The sequence below is a fragment of the Drosophila gunungcola genome, chromosome 3R, assembly GCF_025200985.1.
Source record: "Drosophila gunungcola strain Sukarami chromosome 3R, Dgunungcola_SK_2, whole genome shotgun sequence".
NCBI classification, from domain to species: domain Eukaryota; kingdom Metazoa; phylum Arthropoda; class Insecta; order Diptera; family Drosophilidae; genus Drosophila; species Drosophila gunungcola.
In genome coordinates this window covers 11219872-11244502 of record NC_069139.1, presented here as the reverse complement: position 1 = coordinate 11244502, position 24631 = coordinate 11219872, and the positions used below count along the sequence as shown (strand labels likewise).

At 42.7% G+C, this 24631-nt stretch overlaps 2 protein-coding genes across 7 annotated transcripts; one reads left to right on the top strand and one right to left on the bottom strand.

Moving 5' to 3' along the window:
• Positions 1–1117: 1117 nt before the first annotated feature.
• LOC128253289 (elongator complex protein 1) lies at positions 1118–5665 on the bottom strand. 3 transcript variants are annotated; one of them, XM_052981587.1, is made up of 6 exons: positions 5035–5664; positions 3831–4974; positions 2375–3772; positions 2087–2321; positions 1648–2018; positions 1118–1306 (listed from the first exon to the last, which is right to left on the bottom strand). In XM_052981587.1, exons 1-6 carry the CDS (start codon positions 5599–5601, stop codon positions 1242–1244), a joined length of 3780 nt encoding a protein of 1259 aa, XP_052837547.1. In that variant the 5' UTR covers positions 5602–5664; the 3' UTR covers positions 1118–1241. The 3 variants fall into 3 exon arrangements, with proteins under 3 accessions (XP_052837547.1, XP_052837557.1, XP_052837538.1); XM_052981597.1 differs by having other exon boundaries at positions 2087–2318; XM_052981578.1 differs by having other exon boundaries at positions 2087–2318; positions 3831–5665.
• Positions 5666–5927: 262 nt separating this feature from the next.
• LOC128253313 (tyrosine-protein kinase csk-1) lies at positions 5928–24581 on the top strand. Of its 4 annotated transcripts, none has more exons than XM_052981622.1 (10): positions 9670–9821; positions 13436–14348; positions 20142–20722; positions 20810–21540; positions 21603–21822; positions 21888–22156; positions 22220–22381; positions 22443–22638; positions 22709–22795; positions 22858–24581. In XM_052981622.1, exons 2-10 carry the CDS (start codon positions 13544–13546, stop codon positions 23032–23034), a joined length of 3228 nt encoding a protein of 1075 aa, XP_052837582.1. In that variant the 5' UTR covers positions 9670–9821; positions 13436–13543; the 3' UTR covers positions 23035–24581. The 4 variants fall into 4 exon arrangements, with proteins under 4 accessions (XP_052837605.1, XP_052837582.1, XP_052837596.1 ...); XM_052981636.1 differs by having other exon boundaries at positions 9728–9868; XM_052981626.1 differs by lacking the exon at positions 9670–9821 and adding an exon at positions 9845–10008.
• The last annotated feature ends 50 nt before the right edge of the window (positions 24582–24631 follow it).

Below are 24631 nucleotides of genomic sequence, written 5' to 3'. Positions count from 1 at the left end.
TCTTAATTTTACAAAAGTATGTTTAAATTTAAGTATTTTCTTGACATCCATAGCGAATAAAATATTTTAAATTTTTATGAAATAAACAAAATTACTATTAAATTTATTTTTTTAAAACGAAAGAATAATTGATGAAAGTGTTAATTGCAAGTACCTTATGTACATTAGTTTTAAATCCATTACATCCATTCAAAGCTAGATTTGTTAAATGTCCTACTGTAAGCTGAGCAGGCGGCGCTGACGTTGACGTCGCTGTCGACAGAATGCTGCGCATGTCTAGAAGCGATATTTTAACAGCGCGTTAACAGAAAAATGCAAGTGCACATTTTTTGCATGCTGATGGGCAAATTATGGGTGCAAGTGGATAATTAAAGATTAATTAATTAATTGTAACTAAAATAAGCAAATCAGGCTGCAGGTGTATTAACAACCAATAGATGCTTAAAACTGTTGATAAATTTACATTGTTACTATAAATTTAATTGTTTAATGTTAAACAAAGTTAAAATTTTTTCTGTCAGGTTATAATTATTCTTTAATTACAAAAGACCATATGTACAAAATCTGAATAAACATTTTTAGGAAATACATTTGTTGGTATACTAAAGTTAATTTTCTTTAAGTAATTTTAAAATGTCGACTCTGCTAAATTAAAAAGTGTTATTACACTGAACATTCTGTGCTATAGTTAAAAACCTTGCACATATTTTCCATTTATATTTTATGTGAACAGATTATTTGTTTTCCTTTCAAGAATATGTTTGCTCCAATGTTCTCACCACGTCTACCTGGCAACAATGGGCGCCCACAACAAATCCCGAACAGGTGAAACCGGTTCCAACCTACTACGGTTTTTGTTTGGCAAACAAAACGCTTGACTGCAGCGGCAACAGGAAACTATCAGGAAATATGTTTTTCTTTCCGAAAAAAGAATATAAAGGGCGTAGCGTAATGTAAATGATAAGTAAGAGCCGACGCCCCCTAATAAAAGTGATAGCTTCAAATCAAACACGAATTTGGGAGACATGCCCGCCCACTTTTGCCAGCTGCCTGGCACTGGACTGGCACTCAACTGCCCACTGCAGCCGCTTCGTTTTGTTTAATATGATACATTCAATTAGCATTTCAATGCTACATTTATTTTCAGAGCAGTGAAAGTAAACAGTGGGATGGGTAAGGAGATAACGGATTGGAGGAGGATGAGAGCTGCACGCAAATCCAATGATCCATCCATCGGTGACTCACTGAAGGATCTCGTGCTGCCAGTCCATCAGATTCAGCTGTGGCTTGAAGCGCTTCAGGGGACCTACAAATTTAATGATTTCATTATAGTACAGTAGTAGATAGTAAAGGTGGCTTTTGTGTTTCGACTAGTTATTATTTCAAGGGTAACTTAATATAGTGATATGTTTTAGCCTTGGTTATAGTTTAGGATTCAATTTTCTAATTTTAAAACATTTTTATCACTCATTTGAGCAGAATTAGTTTGAACTATTAGAAATGTTTTAATTTGAACACTACCTTTTTGACTATCAAAAAAATACTCGGAATTTTGCGGAGATAATATCAGAATTTCATTTAAAAATTACATTTTGAGGATCAAAAGAATTGAAACTAGGAACAAAGGTAAAGTAAAAAGATACCCACTTATCAAGGCATAGCGCTGCTCCTTTTGCAGCGCCAAGTAGTCCACATTGGGTCCCGTAAGATGTTGTGCCATCGATCCGTTGCCCACCAGCTCAGGTGTCCAGATCTCGTCCAGCGCCGTCTCCACCGCCTGCAGCAGAGTCTTAAATTCACGCTGCAGTGACGCCGCCAGGGGATCCCCAACCGCCTGGTCGGCGAGCAGTAGCAGCGCTTTGCATGTGTCACGCACAGGCTGCTGTTGTTGGGCGATCTTCGTGACGTGGTTGTGCAGCGCATCAATGAGCGCGATGTCTTCGAAGGGGTTGCCCGGCTTCAAGCTGAGCAGCTTGCGTTCGTGCTTGCGTCGGTTTTTGCTCGAGCGGAATGTCTTGCTGAAAAGGAGGAAAAGAGTGGAAAAGTGAAACTCTGGCCGGGTGCAGTGGAGCATCCATTGGCTTACCCGGTGCCCCGCGAGGTGCCGCTGTAGCGCGAGGAGTGCAGACTGGTGGTGTCCGACAGCAAGTCCACCTCCTCGAGGTCCACATCCGCATCGTTATCTCCCTCCCCGTACTTTGCCTGGCGCTGGCGAATGTCCAGCAGACGCTGCTTGTACTCCAGGAAGAGCTGCAAGTCGGCGTGCAGGGAGTTTTGTAACTGAGCGCCAAAAGCTAGCAGAGCGGGGGCAATTTTCTCTGCTAAATAAAATAAAGCGTTATTTAAGATTAATTGGGTATAATGATAGACTCACCCAAAGCATTTCCCACCTCCAGACCCGCCTCGTAGATGGCCCTGCTGTAGAGATGACCCTCTAGCAGCACTTCGAACTGACGATCCCGGTTACCGCCGTGCTCCTTCACCAGCTCATAAGCTTCCATGTGGCGACCCTGCTGTTGCAGCGGCCCCACCAACGACTGGGCAACCTGGTCCAGCGGTTCGCCCAGTTTTTTAGCCAGCACTAGGACACGCTGCCAGTCAAGCGTGTGCTTGGCGCTGAGTAGCGCCTGCTGCAATTGTCCTCCGCGTTCGTACATGAGACTGGCGTTATCCAATTTGGCATTGGACCTTAGGTGATCAGCATAGGCCACGCATATGCTCTTGTGGAACTCAATGTGCTCCCGATAGCTGGCCAACCCAGCTGTGTATAGGCCATGCTTTCGAATGAACTCCAGAGCCTCCTCGTAATGCTCCACTCCACAAGCAGCCAGATGGGAAAGAGCCGAGGAGTATTTTTTAAGATGATCATCGATTCGGAACTTGCGATAGTCCGCGGGTAAAGCCTTCAGTTCGTTGAGATAGGGCAAGAACTCCTTGGGATCCTTTTGCGACTTTTGGGCCACGAACAGGACGAGTCCGAAATCATAGGTGCCCAAGGCTACGTTATACAGTTCGTTCACATCCACTAGATACAGCAGATACTTCAGTAGCTGATCTGCCAGAGCGGCATTCGTCTGTTTCTCCCGCCAAATGAGTTGAAGAGCCTGCTCCAAGCGACCCAACTTTACATAGGCAGTGATTATAGGCAAGCGGAAGCGCTCCACATCCTCTGGGCGGGTGGCCTGATCCATGGACTGAACCAGCAGCCGGCATACATACTCCACTTTCTGCTCCACCCGATAGTCTGACGGATAGGTTTGCTTGGCCGCCTCATAGTTGCTGGAGTACATGCCCTTAGCGAAGTCCTCGTTCTGTAACTCACTCAAAAAGAGACACAGCCACTGACTCTGCTTAATCTCGCGCAAAAAGATATTCACTGATGCCACAAATTGCTCCACATTATGGTCGCATATGATGTTTAAGTTAATGCGTTGCTTGCGCAGCATTTGCATTGCCGCCTGGTATTGCTTCCTGCTCAGCAGAGCGCCCACCAATTCCAGGACGAGGACACGCGGGCAGATGGCTTCTAAGTTGCCGCGCGGTAGTTGCAGAACAACACGGGCCTCACTGGCCACGGCAGTCACCAACTTGCCGCCACGTTCAATGTTCCTGCTAGCGACCTGGCGGCGATCCTTCAGTCGAACAAAGTGCAGCGCATTGAGCTGCGTGTAGGCTAGATAGTTACCCACCACGCAGAAGGAAGTGACGTCCTCGGCAATGCGATGGCCATCCATATGAAGCAGCTGTTGATTGCGGAGGGTGATAAGACCGCCTAGACATGGAAATTGAGTTAAAACATGAAAAAATCAAAGTAGGGTAATTTAAGGCACCTGTAGAGTCACTGGTAATGGTGAACCACTCAATCTGGTCAGCGGCCTGAGTCAACTGCACATGAGATCGCTCCACCTTGAGCGTATTGTCCGACTTCAGGGACACCTGATAGGTGTGGCCATTATTCGCTGTTTGCGCATAGAACTCATCCATCGCGTTGGCGCCAATGGTCAGGGCATTTACCAGACCATTAATCCGCAGGGAGCTCTGCACCCGGTAACAGAGCTCGCCCTGCTCATTAATCTCATCCTCGTCTGGATCCTTGTTTAGCAGCATCAGACGCGTGGATCCTCCCGAGCTGTGGGTAGCCAGCAGATAGTCACACGAAAAGTAGGTAAGATTGGCCAGGGGCAGCCGTGAAAGCTCTGCATCCGGCATAAGTAGGCAGGCCTGTGGCTCCTGGCCGCTTAACTGCTGCATGGGTTCGTAAGAGTACAGCCTGCGGTCGCAGGTGTATACGCACAAGCTGGTCTCGAACCAGGTGAATGCGTTGATGTAATTGTCCAACTGCAGGACGCGCTGGCACATTGGCGGCGGCACTACGGCCCTGGCGAAATCCGTAAGCAGCAGCCGCTTGCCATCGATGACGCCCACGACGCCACTTCGCTCGTAACGATCCACGGCGAAGGCCCAGCAGTAGGCAAACTGTTTGCCGCTCTCCTTGAGAATGTGCAGTGTGTGTTCGGCACCCATTCGCGTGTCCCAGTGGAGCAGAGCCAGTGCATCCACTTGGTCAAAAATCAACACCTGCTTCAAGTACCAGTGGTAGTTGCCTATCGTGTACAGGTAGACCCGTTGCTCCTCCTTGGTAACTGTCCTAATGGCCAGAATGTCCGAATCTTCGCTCCAGCGCAACTGAACCACAGGCTCCACTTGCAGATCGAAGGGAAGCACTAGCTCGCGATGCCTTAAGCCATTCTTCTCGAAAAGGGCAATGGTGGACTTGTTGGGGAACCGCTGGGGCACGGCAATCCAATTGCCGGCCGGTCGCCAGGCCACCACATCCTGCAGATTCGCACTCTTCTCGGCTGTGTGATGGAGTTTGCCCTCGTAGTCGTAGACCTTAAAGGTGCGACCCACCTGGGCGGCCACATAGGAGACCACAAAAAAGGCTCCATCGCCGCGCCAGGAAATGTTAACATCCTGAGCGGTATTATAAAATATTAGTCTGTGTTCTCTCAATATCTTGTAGATTAAAGTTACCTGGTTAAGCTCCTGCCAGTCCTGGTTGGCAGTAGAATCTCCGTCATTCTGCTTGGCAGCCTGCTTTCCCTCTGAACCGTGGAACTGCGTCTCCTTCTTGCCCCATCCCACATTGACGAACTGCTGATCTGTCGCCAGCTCCGCGTCCAGCGGCTGCTCGGAAATCACGTCAAAGGTGCTGGTCATCAGCACCACGTTGTGGGTGCGGGTCACGAATGCCACCACCTCCTGATTGGGCGACCAGGCCATGCGCTCGATGCCCACATCGCAGTATGTGCCCTCGCTGGTGGATCCCGTCTGAGGATCGACGAGGAGCACCTCGCCCGCTCCGCTGGCAACGCAGATCGCATTATCCAGCTGCAGGAACTCCACACCTACAATATCCGGCAGATCGGCAATGACTTTTGGCCGGATATCTCCAGACTCCTGCACGGCGTAAATTTTGTTATCGGCCACCACGAAGGACTTGTCCGAAGTGTCGCCATTCAACTCCGGCTGCAGAAGCAGCTGCCGAGGATGAGCCACTGCATCCAGCTCCTTGCAATATTGCAGCTTCAGATTGCGCATATTTCGTAAATATTGCACGTGTGGAACCGTGTGACCAGAGCTTTTAAATTCACTGCAGATTTCAGTAAATAATAGACATGTAGGGTATTCTCTCTATTCACATTACTGATGAATACTTGAATTGCACAAATGTTTCTCTAACAAGCATAAAATTGTTGAAGGTTTTATTTAAATCGAAATACCCTCTAAAATTTGTGTAGGAAGAACATTTTATCCTTAAAAACATAGATAGAAACAGAATGAAGCTAGAAATGACGTGAAGAAGCTAAAACTGCACTACAGGGAAAGGTAAACATTCTAGCACTACCGCGAACTGGTCACACTGCAGACCAGCAAAAAAAAATTGAACAACACTAGCGCAAGATGGCCGCTCTGCTCTCGTGTGAATTTTTTGTTTAAATTAAAATTGCTGGTGCTGCGGACTGTTTGTGCAATCGAAATATAATCTAACGCCATGAGTGGGCTGAACTGAATCGGATGCAAGTGCGGATATGCATCAGCATCAACGGAAGTGGGCCGAAAACAAGGAGAACAGAATCTGAAATTCCACAAAACCAGCAGCCAGTTGTTGGTCACATTACGCGTGTGTGTGTGCGTAAGAGTGCTTGTGTAAGTGTCTATGTGTATTTATATTCCACATATCGGATCGAAAGGTGGTGCAAATGTTTATAAATATATCAAGATACACCTTTATTATATATGCGTGATAATTCAAATGAAATATACATGTGGCTGATGGCTTGAAGCGCCAGCACAGGCAGCGCAGAAAGCAGATACGTCGGCAGCGCAGCAGCGTCGGATTGGAATGTTAACTAGAAGCAAAAACAACAACAACAGTAACTACAAAGCAAAACAGACCAACAAATATTAACAACTCTAGCTGAAATCCAGAAAAACAGCATTGTAAATCGGGTAAGTCATATGGTTCTGGTGAAACGTTTTTCTATTTAGTTGTTTTTGAGCCCGTTTTAAGGACTCCGCCCAACGCCCTTTTTTTGCAGCGTCGCGCTGTCTGCTTCCTTAATACACTTGTCGCTGTGAGAGTGTTTGTGTCCGTATGTGTGTGGGTGTGAAATTGACGAAAGCTTGCGAAAGTAGGATATCGCAACTCGACAAACAAAAAAAAAGTACCATAAAACAGTCTGCAAATAGTTTGCACAATTCCTACAATAAATAACAAATATTGCATAAAACTTTGCCTCTTCATTATGATAATTATAAATTAAAATGAAAAAGGAAACAAATAAAGAAATACTCGTAAAAGCAGACAGTAAAAACTCGAGGCAGTGAACCCATAAAAAACAAAAGCGTACCAGTAAAGAATGCGAAAATCAGAAAAGTGCTCATCACTAATATGCTTTTTTGTGCCAAGTGGTATCAATATACAATTTAAAATGTTAATATCCAAATTTTTGTTTTAATGCTAACGAAAAAATGGTTGAAGAAAACAAACACAAGTAACAATATTGCACATAACAAAGTGTTCACTGTATTTGTTTGCCTATTTTTGGGTCAACAATTTGCAGCTTCTTTATATTTGTGTTTTAATGCTGTTGTCTGAGGTCAACTAGTTGTCTTCAAACGAAAGCAAAATCCCAAAAAAAGCAAACAAAATCATAATAAAAATCTCAAAAAACTACGCATTTTGGTTTGAATCAAAGCGAAAACAAAAACACGTTTTACAACTCTGCGGCGCGAAATTTTTGTTGTAGGCTTGTTTTTTGAATAGCAAACATATACGCACAAGATATATATATAAATATATACATATATAGGTAACAGTCGGGCCATGAATGACCAATGCGTACAACAAAAACGACAACCACAGTAGTAATTAAAGGCAATAACCGAAGCGTGGCGCATCGTAGTTTTTGTTATGGATTTCCGTTCGTAGTAATGGTTTTGTTGTTGTTGTCTTTCGGTCAGTTTTTCCGTCGTCGGCAAAAATGTTCGTGCGCTGACGTCACACGTAGGCGCCACAAAGCTCCCCCCACCACCCACTGTTTGTTTGTTTGTATATTGCAACATGCGTGGGCGTTATACTCCATCTTTATCTGTGTAAGTGGGGGTTTGTCTGTATACGTGTGTGTGAGGTCAGTGTTGCGTGAATTTTTTGCGTTGGAATGAGGGAAGGCTCACTTTTGGCGCCCACTGTTCAATATATATTCCCTTTATTATGGAATATCTCCGTCATATTCACTTGCGCCTAATAAGGCCTTTGCATGACCACTGTAGCTCTGGATTGATTGGAATGCTAATTGGAACTTGCAAATTTTAATTAGTCCGATTGGCAAAAAAAATATTATATATGGGGTTGGGCAAGTGACTAGGTATCCCCAATGGTAGTCTACTTTGTTAAATTATTTTGTATAGGTTTACCGTTTTCCGATACAACTTTCAGCTGTTCGTATGGCAGCTATACTATAAGTTCGATCTTGCTCGTTTCGACTTATATAATACCTGAAATAAAAAGAAGACATTTTGGATCCAAAAAGCTTCAAAACTAGAGACTGAAAGACGGGGAGATGGTTGTTTTATACAAGCACAGACTGTCGTGCCGTGAAATCTTATTAAATAACAGAAGGAATATGGATTAAGGTCTATCTGTGTTGGCGCTGCACATGTATGTGTATATTTTATCTGGAACCGTTGATATATCTACGTTTATGTGTTTGGCATTCTTTAACTTATTATTGCTCTCATTATATTGGCCTGCCCCGCGCAAATTTTCGTTGCATATTTCAGTTTATTTCCCCGTTTGTTTGTTTATGATGCTTTGCGGTTATTTTTAGCACATATTGCTCGCTTTGATCTACTTGCTATAGGATTTACATGGCGAATCCACTGGCAGAACTGGTGACGTCAGGAAATCTTCTGCTGGTTTTCTTTATTCACAGTTCCGACTTCAGTTTGATGCTAATTGCTCTGCAAATATGCAAAAAATGCCAAAGAGAAAAAAAGCAGAAAATCACGAACTGTACAACTGCAACTGCAAACGCTGGATGCAAAAGAAACAACAAACATTTCGATGTCTACATTTTTGCAAACAACTGATTCGACAGCGGCAACAAATTGCCTGGAAACGAAGACGAAAAGTAAACATGCAAAAGGAAAACTATTTGCAATACAAGACGCTCCAAAAAAATAGAGAGAAAGAGGGAACAGGGGACCAACAATGGGGGAATTAATTAACATGGCCAGCGGCGGCAATTAGACCAAATAAACGAAACAGAAAGGAAATCGATCCGAGCCACAAAGCTGGATGTGTGTTTCTGAAACTACGATCGCATTGGGCTCAAGTCTCCGATGTCACAGACTTCACTGCAGAAATTTTTTTAATTTCTTAGAAAAGTGTGTCAATATAATTTTAACATGGTTATCATTATTATTATATTTAAAACATATAACAAGTATTGTTGCTTTTTAATTTGAACATCGGTTCTTAAAGTTTTTTTTTATAAAACAATCTAAAAATAAATGTCACAATGATGCTTAACATAAAGATGGTTATTAATTGTACAACTGAAATTAATTATTTTTTCAATCAATTGTATAAGTAGTTAAAAACAATTTTTCTAACTTTTGACTTGTTTGTTTCAAATGTTCCTTATAAAGTAGATTATGGAAAGGTATGAATTATGGCTCCCAATCGCTGATAATGCTTTTTAAAATATTTAATAATTTTTTTTTATTTTTCTGTGTAAAAACTGTCGACCGCAGTGTGACTTACTTTTGGCCAGGCCAAAAGCGAGACCGCAGCTACGACTTGAAACACCAAAATTGGCCTAATGAGTTGGGCAACACATGTTTTGATTTTATTTACACTTCGAGGAGCTTTGAAATGGCAATACCGAGTCGGTGGCCAAAAGTGCAGCAGGTGGGCGATCGCATGCGAGCGTCTGGTCTTTATCGCATGCGATATGGCCGATAAAGAGAAGAAGCCGGCTCACAAACACGAAGAAAATCAAAGCTTGGCATACGCTCTCTCTCGAGCTCAGAGGTTTTTTTCTGTTTATCGTGACTCAGCCTCGGCGGCCACTTCGTGCAGCGGTTTTCAGTTGAAAACTTGCAGGCAAAGCGCGCGGTCGCGCTAAAATTCGTAAATAATAAATTCGCTCGCCACGCATGCGCAGCTCATCTTCGCGTGTGTGCGAATTGGCCAACGATTCGATCGATTGCAATTGGCTCTTTGCAATATTTAATAACAATAAATTATGACGGTATGCAAAGTGGCCTTTCTGATAATTCGTTCAGTACAACACAAAAGGTAGACGCTCGTGATGTAACCGCGCGAATTCGAATTGTTGATATCGCTATTGTAATAATTAATTATACAAGCGCGAATAATTTTTTATTCGGCATTCGGAGGGCGCCCCAAGGAAGTGATTTATGCAAATTATTAACAAAGTGCGAAGAAAGTGAAACAAAAAGCGGAGAGGGAGATTAGCTTCCTCTAGATTTCAGTGTTGAATATCTCTTAAATATATATAGTTTTATGATTTGGCTCTGGTGGCGCAATGACCTTTGTGTGCTTGGATTTTGATTTGTTTGCCATGTTGGGGATGTCCGCTTAATTATGGGTTTGGGTCAGATGTATCGGACATTAGTAGCAATCAGAGTTTGAGTGTGTCTGTGTTTAATTCAATTTTGCTCAAGGCATGCGCAGACAAAATCGAAGATTTTTTTAAGTTGCATGGGGTACACCGAAATGTTGTTAGAGATTTGATCATTAAACTGGAAAACACCATTATACATGACCGATTAGTAAAACACAATGGTTAAATTTATTTAAAAATAAATGTTAATTAATTTACTTTAAATAAAAAAATGTTCGTTTTTTTTACTTTAAATAAATTCAATAATAAAATTGTTTAATTATTTCCTGACAGAGAACCATTAAATTATTAGTAGTTATTTACAAGTATAACATTTTTCGGGGGCTTAATAAATACAAGTTTGGTTTAAAAAAGGAGTTTTTGAACTACCCTTTTGAGATATAACGTAAAAATGTGTTTAGGAACTCCGTTGTATATTAACTTGTTCAATGTATGCTTTTTTTCATGTGCAACTGATGAAGACGATCACGACGCTGCATATTTGATTGTTTGAAAGTCTGAAATGAAAGTGCCTTGGCAGCATGCTGACTCCCCTCTACTCTCCTCTCCAACTGCCAGGTTTTCCCCGGGCCAACTTCAATCACAGAGTGCTAATTGTTTTCTCAGGTCTCCGTGGATTGAATTCCCCCAGCCCCAGGTTCACATTACTGCAATTTCATCGCTTATTCTTCCATTTTTCTCGCTCTCTAACTGCACATTTTAATCCGATCCAAGATTGCAAGTATGGACCGCGGCTGATCACAAAATTGCATGAATCACTCGGCTTAAACCCTCTGTACAATCGATTTGCACGCTAATTTTGGCGACGTGCAGACATTCGACTTTGACAAAATAAAAACCGGAAAAAAGACAGCAACACAGAAACATTGTAGGCTGGCGTGTCGAGGCATTTTCAATTTTCCAGCGTATTAGTCATCGCCGCTCTAATCGGCCAAAAAACCGGGGCCTTAAACTGTAACTAGTTTTCGCCAACGCTCTCTGAATGTGAAACTAATCACCCGAACGTCATCCTGAGCGAGTCCGAGCCTTGGCTAAAATTTGTATCTCCAACTCCGCTGGACGGAGTGAAAGTGGACAAAAAAAAAATGTAGAGAAAAAAACTTCAACTGCAGACGCGTGAAACAATTTTTTATGTTTTTCTTGGCTCTGTACACGGCTTTTATGTGTTTTCCATCCACTTATTCAATTTGCCATTCACTGCACACAAGTGAAGACGAGCTTAACCCTCTGAGTGGTTGCCAACTGTTGCCCCCCGCACAGCTCTTAACACTCCAAAGCCAATGGCGCATTTCGTTTTTCATTTCTCGACTTGGACTCTCTTCATTTTCTTTTAATGCGTGCCAGGCACGTTAAAATAATTGTAAAAGTTAAATTATTAATTGAGACCCGGAATGGTCAAAAACAATGGCGAATGCTAAATGCTCTTTGTCCCAAGTTAAATTGCTGTCCATTCGGGTTTTTGTCCATGTTATAGTTACCGTTTGGGGGCAGGGTATAAAGAAACTTTCACTCACTGCTTGCCAAAATGATATATGCAACAGGTACTGCCGCCGGCGCTTAAAACCGATCCGAAACGCAGCTAAAAACCCGCCAATTCCGAGGATATCCGGACCAACAAACTTACGCATTTTAACCAGTCCCAAAACCCGGCCCATTGTCTTTAACTCTTCTCATTTCTTTTGGCTTATTGCCCACATTGTTTCAGCCAACGGCTTAGATTTTTGGCTTTAATTTTGATTCGACTTTTTGGCTTTTGCTTTTCATTTTGCATTTCGTCAGCAGCGACAGAAACTTGTTGTGTCATACCTAATTCTGTTATTGTTTTGTTTAATTAGCTTTTTTTTTGTTTTTTTTTGGGTGCGCTTCTTCAGCCGACCGAATGCTTTTCCCAACTCGCAACGACAGTCATCGTGCGGAGAATTTCATTTGGCCCCGGTTTCTTTGTGGGTCATGATAAGCAATCACTTTCCACGTGCCCAATTCTAGCTTATTTGCATATTTAATTGTGGGTTGACATTTGCCCAGGAAAGTTCTCCACCCGCCAAAGAAAGTGAATATTCAGTGAGAGTTTAGGGGGATCGCAAATAAAAACAATGTTATCTTTTGGATTTTTTTTAAATCAACATATTTTGCATTAATTAATTTCTTGGCAAACTATAAAATAAAACCCTATTATAACCGATACCCGTTTGCTTATTATTAAACCCATACATTTTCCGAGTAATTAACAACCCTATCTTGCTTGCAACTATATCAAATTATCGGGGCACAAGCATCTCTTTCTCTCCACAAACTTTCCCAACATTTGCCACCTGCCTAGGGATAGACAATAGCTCTCTCTGCGCGCTCCTCTGCCGACGTCGACTGCGAGGTTCCCACGCCCAAATTATTTGCACAATATGTAGCCAGAGCTCTAGTAAATTCCAATTCAATTCAGGCGACTGGTTCGTGTTTTCCCAACCCAGAGAAATAAGACAACATGGAATGGCAACTGATTTTGGCCCAACCAGCGTTTTCAGCTGTTTGTGGAGCACTCAAAGCCATTGTCGACTATTCCAGTAAGCCGCTGACAAACCGTTAATGTGGCAAATTGACTTGCTGAGAAATGGAAAAGAAAAAAAAAGAGAAAAAAAAACATATAGATGCCAAAGAGTTGTTATTATTTAGTGGAGTACCCTAAGGGGGGCTGCCCCTCCTCGCAATAATGCCAATTTCTGCAGCTACCTCTAGGATTTTCTCTGTTTTTCTATCTCGCCAGGCATGGAATTTATTCCAATTGTTTTTTTGTAGCTTGAATTTTTCTCTTTAGAAATTTTCCCATTTACGCTTTTTTGCCAGCCATTATTTGCCCCGGTGGCTTCACTATTGATTCCGCCCAGTAGTCCATTGTGACTACCTCGATGCTGGCCGATACCAAATCGAAGCGCTTACAGAACCGTAATTAGTATTATTACCAACGAAAACAATTTGCCGGGCTTTGTCCACTTCATGCTGGGCATTAGCCTCGATTTCAGTTCTACAACAGGGCGGGGCGGTTGATTTTTGCTCTTTGCATTGGCTGCTTCTGTGCACTAACAATGGCTTCCATTAGAACTATCTCCTGTTTTCACTTGGAAAAAATCATATTGAAATTGGCAGTAGATTGATGGAAATTGCGAACTAAGGCACAACAAGTTGAAAGCTTTTTTTATAAGCAATTTCTTTGAATTGTTAAATAGATAGTTGAACCAGATGCATAAAGCACCATTGCGCCACCAAGAGTAGAGTAGTAGAGTTTTGTGAAATAGAAAACCAATCAGAACGCGAACTGAACGCAATGCGGGAACATGGTGACAACAATTAAGATAACCTGCGATGGAGTCTTCATCCAGTCCAACTCGTACCTCATGCCCTCGTCTCCTCCCAACGGAGCAGGTGCAGCAGGATCGGCTTCCTCGGATCGGGCACTGAAATCTGCGTCCGCATCGCCATCCAATTCGAACAACGAGAGCGACAATTCGCAGACGAGCAGCGGCAGTCAGACGGCTTCGAGTAGCAGCAAGCGGTCCAATCGATCGGTGGCCCATCGGAGCCATCGAGGATCGGGAGCGCAGGACACGAGGCGACGCTACTACTTTGGCAGCAAGGACATCTATTGGTGCAAGCAGAGCAGGGAGGCATCTGCGGCAGGAACAATCTCGGGACCGGGATCAGGATCGGGTTTGGGATTAACGAGAAGTGCAAGCAGTGCAACACACAAGGAGGCGGCCACCCACGCCACCCACAGTGGTGGCCAGGTCATCTCCCGGGCACGCCGCAAGCCCATCCTTCTGTGCAGCAGCTTGAGCGCTGCCTATGCACCTCCCCGCCGGCGGGAGTTCTATTTCTGCGACAAGTATGCACCAAATACAGGAAGAAGTACGCCGAATACAATCACTTCACCTGCCAAAAACGAATCCTCCCCGCCCATCGATGCTCGTCTGCTGAACTTTCTACGCTGCGCCCATCGCAAGTTCCAGGCGGCCAAAACCAAATCCGAGCTCCAACACACCAAAGAAAGATCCTTGGGAAATTCCCGGGAGAAGACAAGGAAAAACGGACAGCAATCCTCGCGCTCGCTTCCGCCCATCGCCAGCTCGGAGGAGTGGTTCGGTTAGTACACCACAAGATCTTTAACCAAAAATGCTTGAAATATATGATAAAATCAGGCAATCGTTAATAACTTAATGTTGAACTCAGAGTTGACTTATAACAAACAAAAAAAATATATATATACAACCTTAAGTATAAGGTAATTTTCTTTATACTTCTTCGTAATAATTTAAAGAAAACGACAGTTTAGATACACATGTTTTCAAAATATAACATAGTTAAATCGATACCTCTACTGCAATGTTACTCACTTCACTATGATTACTACAATTTATATTGAAATAATAGATCTTGAGAATCATAATCTAAGAAGAAGAAGATCTTGAAATATATAAAAACAATCTACTCAATTAATATTTTAATATGTTTCGTGTTCTTTTTTTTCAGTTGAAAAAAACATAACTTGCAAATAATTAGTCAAAAATAATAGTTTTTATTCAAAAACAAGATTTTAAAATTAATATTTTAATATGTTTTCCTTTAATTGTTTTAAATGAGTTCTGTGCAAACCCTACAAATTCATATCTACAACAGTCAACGACTCAGCCCTGTTCCCAATTGTTGCGGCTGGTGTTGCAAACGGTCCGCAGATTGAGTTTCAAGCCACACCAAGCGTCCGAATTCTTTTTCCGCTCGCTGACATTGGGCCGGGGTATTGGATTATGGTCTAACCGTTGGGCAATAACTGGCAAAAGAGCCAAGCTCCGTCAGCGGTGTCCAGTTGCGACTGTTCTAAGGCCCGTCGAGATTTGGAGAAGGAGAAGGGTTCTCCGGCCGCAGAATGGGCCACCCAAACGAACGACTCCAACTCTTCGCCCAGGGTCGACCACATGAGCCAGCTAACCGTGTAATTAGCAGATAGAGATACATGTACCTGTGTTTTTACACAGGTGTAGTCAGTCTACCACTTGGCTTCCTTCTTCCTGCTTGCGGTTTTCCAGCTACTCATCGCCTCGCATGCGATATGTAAATTTCTGAGCACCGGCAAAAACCATCACACGCCATTCATGAGCACCTCGCGTTCCATTCATGGCTTTTTTCCCCCATTTTCAATCCCTTTTGGGCCAAAACCCAGCGACTGACTGACTGACTAAGGTTACCTTTCTTTCGGCCTGCACTTTCCAACTGGTGGCAACACAATGGCCCAGGAACCACCGGCAACTGTTGACTGACTTTGTGCAGGAATGATTGTCTTCTGTGTGTATTTACCTGTCGTTACAGCCCCTTTTCTCCTGAACTACAAAAAAATAGTGTGAGAATGTCGGAAACTTGGTCCCCTTCCATCAAAATGCTTGCTCTATATATGTATTTGTTTATGTTGATACAGAGCCATGGGGTAGTGCAATTATTCACAGAAATTGGCAAGGAACAGGTGAAAAAATATGGCACATTGTAATTTATATAGTGGATTGTCTTTTTGTAAATGTATATTCAGAATTTGAATCTTATTAAAAGTAACTGTTTATTAAGAAAAAAGTTGTATATATTTATACGAATTAAATTAGTCTTGATTTAAGATAAAAAAAATTAATTTCAAAATAAATATATATATTTTTATTTTTATAATATTCTTTAAAGGTTAACTAATATTGAACTGGTATATTAAGATTATTCAATTTCCTGCTCATGTATATTTTTTACTTCTAAATGCAAGTGCATTAGATTTCCGGTTTTTAAACTAAATAATGTTCCTTTGCTATTTTTGCGGAGTGTGTTTGTTCTGCACTAACTCAAACAATAAGGAAGCTATACAAAAGATTCTCACGTATGTGCTTGTTAGCTCTGTAAGTGTTGAACTGTTTTCTTTTCCACAATCTCCTGCCCACTTTTATACAAATTTCATCCAACGCCTGGGCCCAAGGGAGAAGTCATCTGGCTGTCAGCCAGAGCTACAACTTCAGGCAGACAGAGCTTTCATTAGCTAACTTGGACGGTCATGAGGATTAAATGATTAGTTGGGCATCAACAACTAGTCCTCGGCGGTGTAATTAGTGAATAGAGAATAAATCTATTAGGTTAAACTTGAATGCACAGCAACTGAATAATTAGTTGATTAAATAATTTTCCGATTTATTTCAAACACGGAATTTTATATCCAAAGAAAACTGTTTCATTTTTCAAGCTCTAAAATAGAGGTTTAAAATATATGCATTTATCTTGATGTACAAGTGTTTTTTTTTTTTTTTTGGAAAGCAAACCAATTTTAATACGTTAAAAAATCCCATAACACAATAGTCCATTTTTTCACCCGGAGAAAACTAAAAAACAGAATATCTATTAGTAGAAATAATCGATTTTGTTTCTATACTTCGATCCCATTTTTTGACACATTTTCCGCAGTGTATTTTCGACGCTTTGCTTAATTAGTATTACCTCATCGAGACAGTCGGATTACTGCGCATTTCATTTAACTTTGCTCAACACCCACAACCAGTCCACAGTGCATTGCAAAAGTAAACGTACCCGCACGATATGTGCGTTGAACGGCCAATGGCCAATGAATCATTCAATTTTATTGTTTGCACTTTTTCACGAACCTTTGGAAGCGCTTTTTTGCACTCATGTCCGGCATATTGCTGTCGTTAATTTTAAATTTGTGCATTTTTTATGATTATTATACTTTAAATATTTCAAACAATACACAAATCGCCATTTTGATTTGCCAGGCATTGTTTAATTATTTAAGAGCGGTTGATTTATATTTGAGAAGCGTGTTTTTTTATCTCTCTGCCTCATCCACTCCCTTCCTTTATTTACCTTTTTGTTTACGAATTCCAAAGGTAGTTTATGTTCGACTCGCTTCTACAATTCTTTGCCAGCTACAACTAAAACAATTATTAATTATTTGTGGTGATGTTGTTTCTGGTTTTGCAAGAACAGCGATGTTTTATTATTTACACTTTGTATTTTGTCTTGTTGCCGAAGCCACAGGTGTGTGTGGCAACACCTGTCGATACCTAGCTATCACGCACATGCAAAGTTGTAGATGTAAACATCGGCAGGTGCGGGGGAACATAGTAATTGGCCTGTCACCGGCGTTGACTAATCAAAGGCTCCGAGTCACTCCCGGTGATGACAGCTATGTACCTCGAGTGGGCATTGGCTTTACATAAGATTATACCCGGCACTTTACAGTCAATACATTGTGTTTTTACACTGTCATAAATTTGGAAACGCAAAAAAACAAGATTAACCATTTCTATAAGACTTTTATATTTAAGCACAGGGATTTTTATCAGATTTCTTCGCAAGTAAACTTTCGAAAAACGCTATTTTTAAACACCCTAAGTTAGGAATGAAATAAAAGACAAAGACTTGAAACATTTCCATTGTTCTTCTGACGAGTGCATCTTATTATTATTAATATTGTTCTCTGACTCACACTCTGGGGAGATGTGTGGGATCAGAAAGGCTCAGTTCCAGCAATATATATGACTCTTTTCGAGTCAAGGTCGAGAAGAGGAAGTTCTCGCAATTAAATCAAGCTCAAAATAAACAAAAATTATCGTACTGCTATTTTTAAATCATAATCGAAAAGTATTGCACTTGAAACTTTATTAATTAAAATATTTTTTTTTTAAGTGCCCGTAAATTGTTCATGAGCAACAAATATTTTTTTAAACTGTTAACATTTAATTCTTGTATTCGAAAATATAGTTTTTTTATTAAAATAGTTTTGTGTTTATCAGTTGGACAGACCAGCACTTTAAGCGGAGAGCATCTCGCTTCTCATATTTCGTTCACAACCGAACCAGTGTTCAATTGCAAATCAAAAATCGACATGTTTGTTTGTATTGCACTAGCAAGCTTTTAAAAAGTCCAAAATCGATTTATCTTTCACGGAGCAGCGCTAAATTTCAGGTTGTGGTTGAACAATTGAAACAATAAGCGGCGAGTACACAAATATAAAGACTATTGTCTGCGGGTGTGACTTCAAAGCTCCGACTCCGGCGAACAGGAAGCCGCTGACGATACGGCGATGACTGTTGCTGTATGACCGACTGCAATTGCCGAACGGATTCTAGCATTCGAACAGTCATGCCAAACCAATTTAGCCCGATAGCCGAATCTCCAAACTCCAGTTCGCTGCGAACGGCTGCGGATGTGGTTTCAAATAATTTACGGGCAAGGTCTTGGGCCTTCGAGAGCGGTAAATTGACCTGCGCGTGCCCTCCTCCTCTGCTGTCAACCTGTCGCAATTTAAACAATGCCCACGCCTCGGCTTCACTCACTCACTCCCACGATAAATCCACGTCCCAGAATGAGAATTTAATATGCAAAACGCGTTTCCGCCAAGCGAGCGAGATTCGCTAATGAAATTTGCATAAAATTAAGAAATTAAGCCCCTGGAAGAGCCATCACTGCCTAAAACAGCGCAATTACAAGTAATGCAAAGTGGGGAGCGAATGTTGGCAGAATATGTTCCATTTTGGGGATTGGCCTAAACACTAAAACAAATTTGGACGAACAGTTGAAAACATAAAAATGATTTAATCTCTTATGTTTCTTTCCTTGTAAATAAAGTATGGCTTGTATGTATTCGAAAATACTGAACCAAATAGTTCTAAAAATTCAAAATAGTTAGTTTAGAAACTACTTTACTTAAAGTAAAGTTTTTAGTTGAAAATAAACAATATCAAAAAAGTAAGAAAAAACAATATTTAATAAAAAAAAAAACAAATTAAAAGAAAATTTATAATTTTTAACCCACTTACTTTGTTTTTAAACACTTTTCCAAACTTTTTTGTGTGTAAAGCTTTGTGGGAAGTTATACAGCGATATAAAACTGACTCATTCCGAGTCTAAAATCGTGTCCAGGCAAACAGTAGCCCAAACCCTAAAAGTGCGCAGTAAACTGGGTTTAATTATGCCCGTCACATGCAAACATTTTACATTTGGCGAGTGGATTCGCTCGCTTCACCCGATTAGCATGCCATTTGTGTCAATTTGAGTCACTGAGTTGAGTGTTGAGTGTGTTGACCAACAATTATCATTGCACATCCAAAGTGGCTTATGCAATCGCAGCTATTTGTGGTCTGACTTGACTAACTGATTAAATACATAAACGTGCGTTTGGCCTCCAACCGATCACGAAAGCTGCTTTGGTCATCCGGAAAGTTAAGCTCGATATCAGAGAATCAGATATTACAACTGAGAAATGTGTGTACTGGAATCTTGTCAAGTTCGGTACAAAAATAAATTTGTTGGCAATAACAAATTACAATAAAATGTTTAAAATTTAAAGCAAAAATTTGTGTTTGTGTGTTTACCTGTTAAAATTGACATGATATGGTCAAATAAATACTATCATGCTGTCAATGTCAGAAATTTCAAATCTATCCATAAAAATATAATTGAAATTATATGGAATTATATGAATTCCAGTAAGAATATAATTATATAATTAATAAAGATAAAATTGTTAGATATCTAAATTGACAGATGTATGTGTCTTTCAGTCCTGCCACGTTGTGTCATAACTAGGTTAAATTGCGATTGTGCCTTAAATTGTCTACCGAATTGTGTGAATAATGGGAAACGAATGGTGTTTGAAACACACCACTCTAGCCAATCTATTCGATAATTGCAAATGCGGTCATAAAATAAGTTACATATTTGTCCAGCTGATTGCAATGGGAATAAATATTATAATTAATGTAGATAAACATTGTGTTGTGCGGAGCTGTGATAAGATTAGATGCTTTTGGCCTCATTATATCAGCAGATAACATGACCAATTGATAACTCTGGAAGGCAACAAACTAAAGTTCGCATTCATTTTGATTTTTGCAGACGAGGAAGCCCTAGCCAGGGAAAACCAGACCAGCAAGGAGAGGAGCCAGAGCAAGGAGCAAGAGCAGGAGCAGGAAAAGGAGAAGAAGGAACCGCTCTCGAGGAAGGCGTCCGGCGAGGGTGATCTGATCACCGTCGAGATCAAGCAGGGACCGCTGAGGAAGCCAAAGCAGCCGTCGCCAGCCAACGAAGGCGCAACCACGACGACCGGCACGGCTATGAACAGCCACGCGACTGCCACGCAGAACGGACAAACCACGGTCGTCGGACACCATCGTGGATTTTCGCAGCCGTCGGTGACGGTGGCCGCTGCAGCGGCGACGGGCAGCACGGCCGGCGATCCATGGTTCCTGCAGACCACCGGCCACCAGATGCCGCCCACCGCACCGCTGCGGCACAACAAGCGTCCCGCGCCCCAACCGAATGCGGTCCTGGGTGCGGGATCCGCTGGCACTGGCCCTGCAGCCGGATCGGCGGTGGGGGCTGTGCTGCTCCACCAACAGCAGCTCAGCCAGTCGCAGCCGCACATCGTGCCGCCCAGCATACCGCCGCATCACCACCACCATCGCGAGAACAATGTGGTGGGTTGTAACCTTTGGCTGCACTGCATCCATGTTTATTAAATTGCTCTACTGACATTGCTCTCTTTATTTATTATTATTATTTAGCATCCCAGCCAGGCGGGCGCGGCAGCTGCACTGCATTTGTCATCGCATGCGCTTAATAGTCATAATTTAATCAGCAGCGCCAGCAATCATTCGCCCAAGTCCCCCAGCCAGACGCAGCAACAGCAGCAGCAGCAGACGACGAGCCAACAACAGCAGCAGCAGCAGCAACAACAGCAGCAACAGGCCTCCCACAGCATACTGTCCACGTTTGCGCCCGCCCCCACAGTGACATCTGTGCAGCCGGCGGGATCGCAGGCGATAGTCGGTACCGCCGCCGCAGTGGCCGCCGTTGCCCAGCAGCAACAACAGCAGCACCTCCAGCTGCTGGCCAACTGCGCGTCCGGCGGAGCGGGCCTGATGTCCTCCTCGCTGAATGCGGCCCAAATGGCGTTGCACGGCGCCGAGCGGGCGCTGCCGCCAAAGAGTCTGGCGCTGAGTGGCAGCCAGCACGGCAGCAACATGCTGCTGCACACGGCCACCCAACCGACGCAGCCTTCCCAGGCGGCGCCTGTCGCCAGTGGCAGTGGTAGTGGCAGTGGGTCGGCGGGCATGTCCACCTCGCTGCACAGCTTCGACATCAATGGGGCTGGCGCTGTGGCCAGCGGAGTTAATGCGAGCAGTGCGTGGTCCAGCGGCTCCACCACGGCCATGAACCACGCCTCCCTGTCGCCCACAGCGATGGCACCGCAGCAAGGTCGTTCCCGGTGCGAGGTCAAGCTGAACGCCATGCCGTAAGTTGATAGCCAGTATTACATTTTACCCTTATCTAAACCCAATTCTCTTTTTTTCCCAGATGGTTCCATGGTAGCATCACCCGGGACGAGGCGGAGCATCTACTGCAGCCCCGTGAGGATGGATTGTTCCTGGTGCGCGAATCCACAAACTTCCCCGGCGACTATACGCTCTGCGTTTGCTTCCAGTCCAAGGTGGAGCACTATCGGGTTAAGTACCTAGAGAACAAGCTGACCATCGACGACGAAGAGTACTTTGAGAATTTGGGACAGCTAGTGGCGGTAGGTCAGCCAAAATATGCCCAAAATTCAGTCCTATTAAACCACTTTTATCTATATCTATTCAGCACTATGAAGCGGATGCGGATGGACTGTGCACGCAGCTGATTAAGTGCTTGCCCAAGCTGGGCAAACAAGAGTTCTGCATCAACTCCAAAGATTTCGTGGACAAGGGCTGGGTGATCCCTGAGGCGGAGCTGCAGCTACGCGAGAGCATCGGCAAGGGCGAGTTCGGGGACGTGATGCTGGGCATACTACGCAACGAGAAGGTGGCTGTCAAGATGCTGAAGGACGAGGGGGCCGTGCAAAAGTTTCTGGCCGAAGCCTCGGTCATGACGTGAGTTCTCCGTACATCTATGTTCCCCTCCGTTTTCCTACATCTTTGCTTACCTTCATTCAGCACGCTGGAGCACGACAATTTGGTAAAGTTCATCGGTCTGGTCTTCACCAGCAAGCATCTGTATCTGGTTACGGAGTACATGAGCAAGGGATCACTGGTTGATTACCTGCGATCGCGCGGACGACAGCACATAACCAAAAAGGATCAAATCATTTTTGCCTAGTAAGCAGCCTAATATGAGACTCCTACGAATCGATTTTAACCAACATTTCCCATTTATTAGCGACACTGCCTCTGGTATGGAGTATCTGGAAGCCAAAAAGGTTGTGCATCGCGATCTGGCAGCCCGCAATGTCCTTATCTCGGAGGAATGTGTGGCCAAGGTATCGGATTTCGGTTTGGCACGCGAGGAATGCTATAATCTTGACGTTGGCAAGCTGCCCATCAAATGGACGGCTCCCGAGGCGCTCAAAAATGGGGTGAGCTTAAATGAATGAGTACTTAAACATGGCACATCCTGACTAATGCCCTGTGTTGTCGCCCATTTAGCGCTTCTCCAACAAATCGGACATGTGGAGCTTTGGCATACTTCTGTGGGAAATCTACTCCTTTGGACGCGTGCCTTATCCCAGAATTGTGAGTGCAGATCTGGGTTATAACTTAAGGCGTGACTTACTATAGTTTCTTGTTCTTTACAGCCATTAGCCGATGTGGTGAAGCACGTTGAGGTGGGCTATAAAATGGAAGCGCCGGAGGGCTGTCCACCGGAGATCTACGAGATGATGCGCCAGGCCTGGGACTTGAATCCCGCCAAGCGACCCACATTCGCGGAGCTCAAGGTGAAGCTGCAGTTGCTGAACAATGCCACGGCGTGAGGAGGCTCGGTGCCTCCTGGATTGACGCCAGCGCGATAGGAAGGAACTAATGCGGATTGTTCAGAGCAGCTGTCATCGGAGCCAAGGGTTGAGCCAATCCCTGCCAGAAACGAGCCAGATCCAAAGCTGAAACTGACATGACACCGACACTGAACGCAACAATTTTTCGTACGATTATATACATACATGAATATATAACTACTTTACAACAATTTATTTACATATATAATTTATGGAGTAAGTTTTGTAAGCCTAAGCGAAGGAACCCAACACAATCAAGCAATGTTAGTGAGTTGCGCCAGCTTCCGACATATAATTAATTGATAACCAACCGAACGGACTATGGGATAGCAATGAATAGGAGGAAGAGCAGCTGCATAGCCTACCTACTACTACTACCTTTAACTACCACAATATTATGTTATGTGTACACTGTAACTTTACAAGTAACTGTAGCTATTTATTAGTTAACTCCTTGGTTCGGACTCCACTGTAACATTTCTCTTCTGGATTCGTAGCCACATTTGTATCTTTATGTTATAGAATACGCATACATATGAGCGTCTCCTCATCTTTTGGGGACGCCTGTCTAAAGCAATTGTTTGTAGAATGTTTCCCTTTGAAATCGTTGAAACGCCAAGTTTTATTCGAGTTCCACAATCTCTTTCTGTTAACCGTTTCTGTTTGTAGCACAAAACTGAGGGATGACCACAAAGAACTTGTCCAACAAGTCGTTGGAGAAGAGATCACGCTGAGAATTAGTTAAATTTAGTTACATTTATTTGTATTGAAAATCAAAAAACAAAAGAAAAGCAAAAATTATGCAAAAAGAGCAGGCGAAACCTAAGCAAAAGTAAACGAAGGCGACTGCGGTCGCGTGTCCTTAAACTCAAAAGAATGAAAAGAAAAGTAAAGAGAAAAACACTTGTGAAAATATGCATTACATTAAAACGTCTATACATATAATACAATACACATTAACTACGTATTTAGCATATGAATCGATTAATAATATTATACAAATATAAATTATTACGCGCAAAGTTCGTGGATTTGTTCATTATTCGGTCCATTCTTCTAACAAGGAATCTCCTTCTCTGTACTCTAAAGCAGCTAGCGGAAAGGCAAAGGAAAAATGTAATTTATTTTTTAAACGTACCCCGTAATTTACTTAATACCTAGTGCTTATTTTAGTGTTCCCCTAAGAAACTTGTACATTTATGCGTTTTAATTTCCGATCAAGCGGCAGCCACTTTGCTTTAACACTTAATTTTAGTATACTTTATGTAAAACACACCTAGTACACCAATACACCAATACTCCCCCTCACACATACACACGTCTACATGACATACATTTAATTAATTTTAAAGTTATTATTTTTTTAATACACACATCAATCAATATTGTAAAAGAAAGTTCTATGCGTTAGCAAAACCCGGGAAAGACCACACAAATTTGCACCAATACACAAATCTTAAACGAAGTGATTAAAGAAGGCAGAGAGTTCTAAAACTTTTAATAAAAGTAAAGAATACAAGCATGAAGTGGGTTTGGCGTTTCTTTTTTAGTTTGTTTATCATGCAATAAAGGATGG

What these genes read in the sequence shown, in the direction of transcription:
- LOC128253313 (XM_052981622.1), top strand. Translation starts at nt 13,544, where the DNA reads ATGGTGACAACAATTAAGATAACCTGCGATGGAGTCTTCATCCAGTCC. An exon ending in ACCATCGCGAGAACAATGTG is followed by an intron (nt 20,723 to 20,809) that starts GTGGGTTGTAAC and finishes ATTATTATTTAG; the next exon opens with CATCCCAGCCAGGCGGGCGC. An exon ending in CCGAGGCGCTCAAAAATGGG is followed by an intron (nt 22,639 to 22,708) that starts GTGAGCTTAAAT and finishes TCGCCCATTTAG; the next exon opens with CGCTTCTCCAACAAATCGGA.
- LOC128253289 (XM_052981578.1), bottom strand. Translation starts at nt 5,601, where the DNA reads ATGCGCAATCTGAAGCTGCAATATTGCAAGGAGCTGGATGCAGTGGCT. An exon ending in CATTACCAGTGACTCTACAG is followed by an intron (nt 3,773 to 3,830) that starts GTGCCTTAAATT and finishes TTCCATGTCTAG; the next exon opens with GCGGTCTTATCACCCTCCGC. An exon ending in GCAGCGCTATGCCTTGATAA is followed by an intron (nt 1,307 to 1,647) that starts GTGGGTATCTTT and finishes TTAAATTTGTAG; the next exon opens with GTCCCCTGAAGCGCTTCAAG.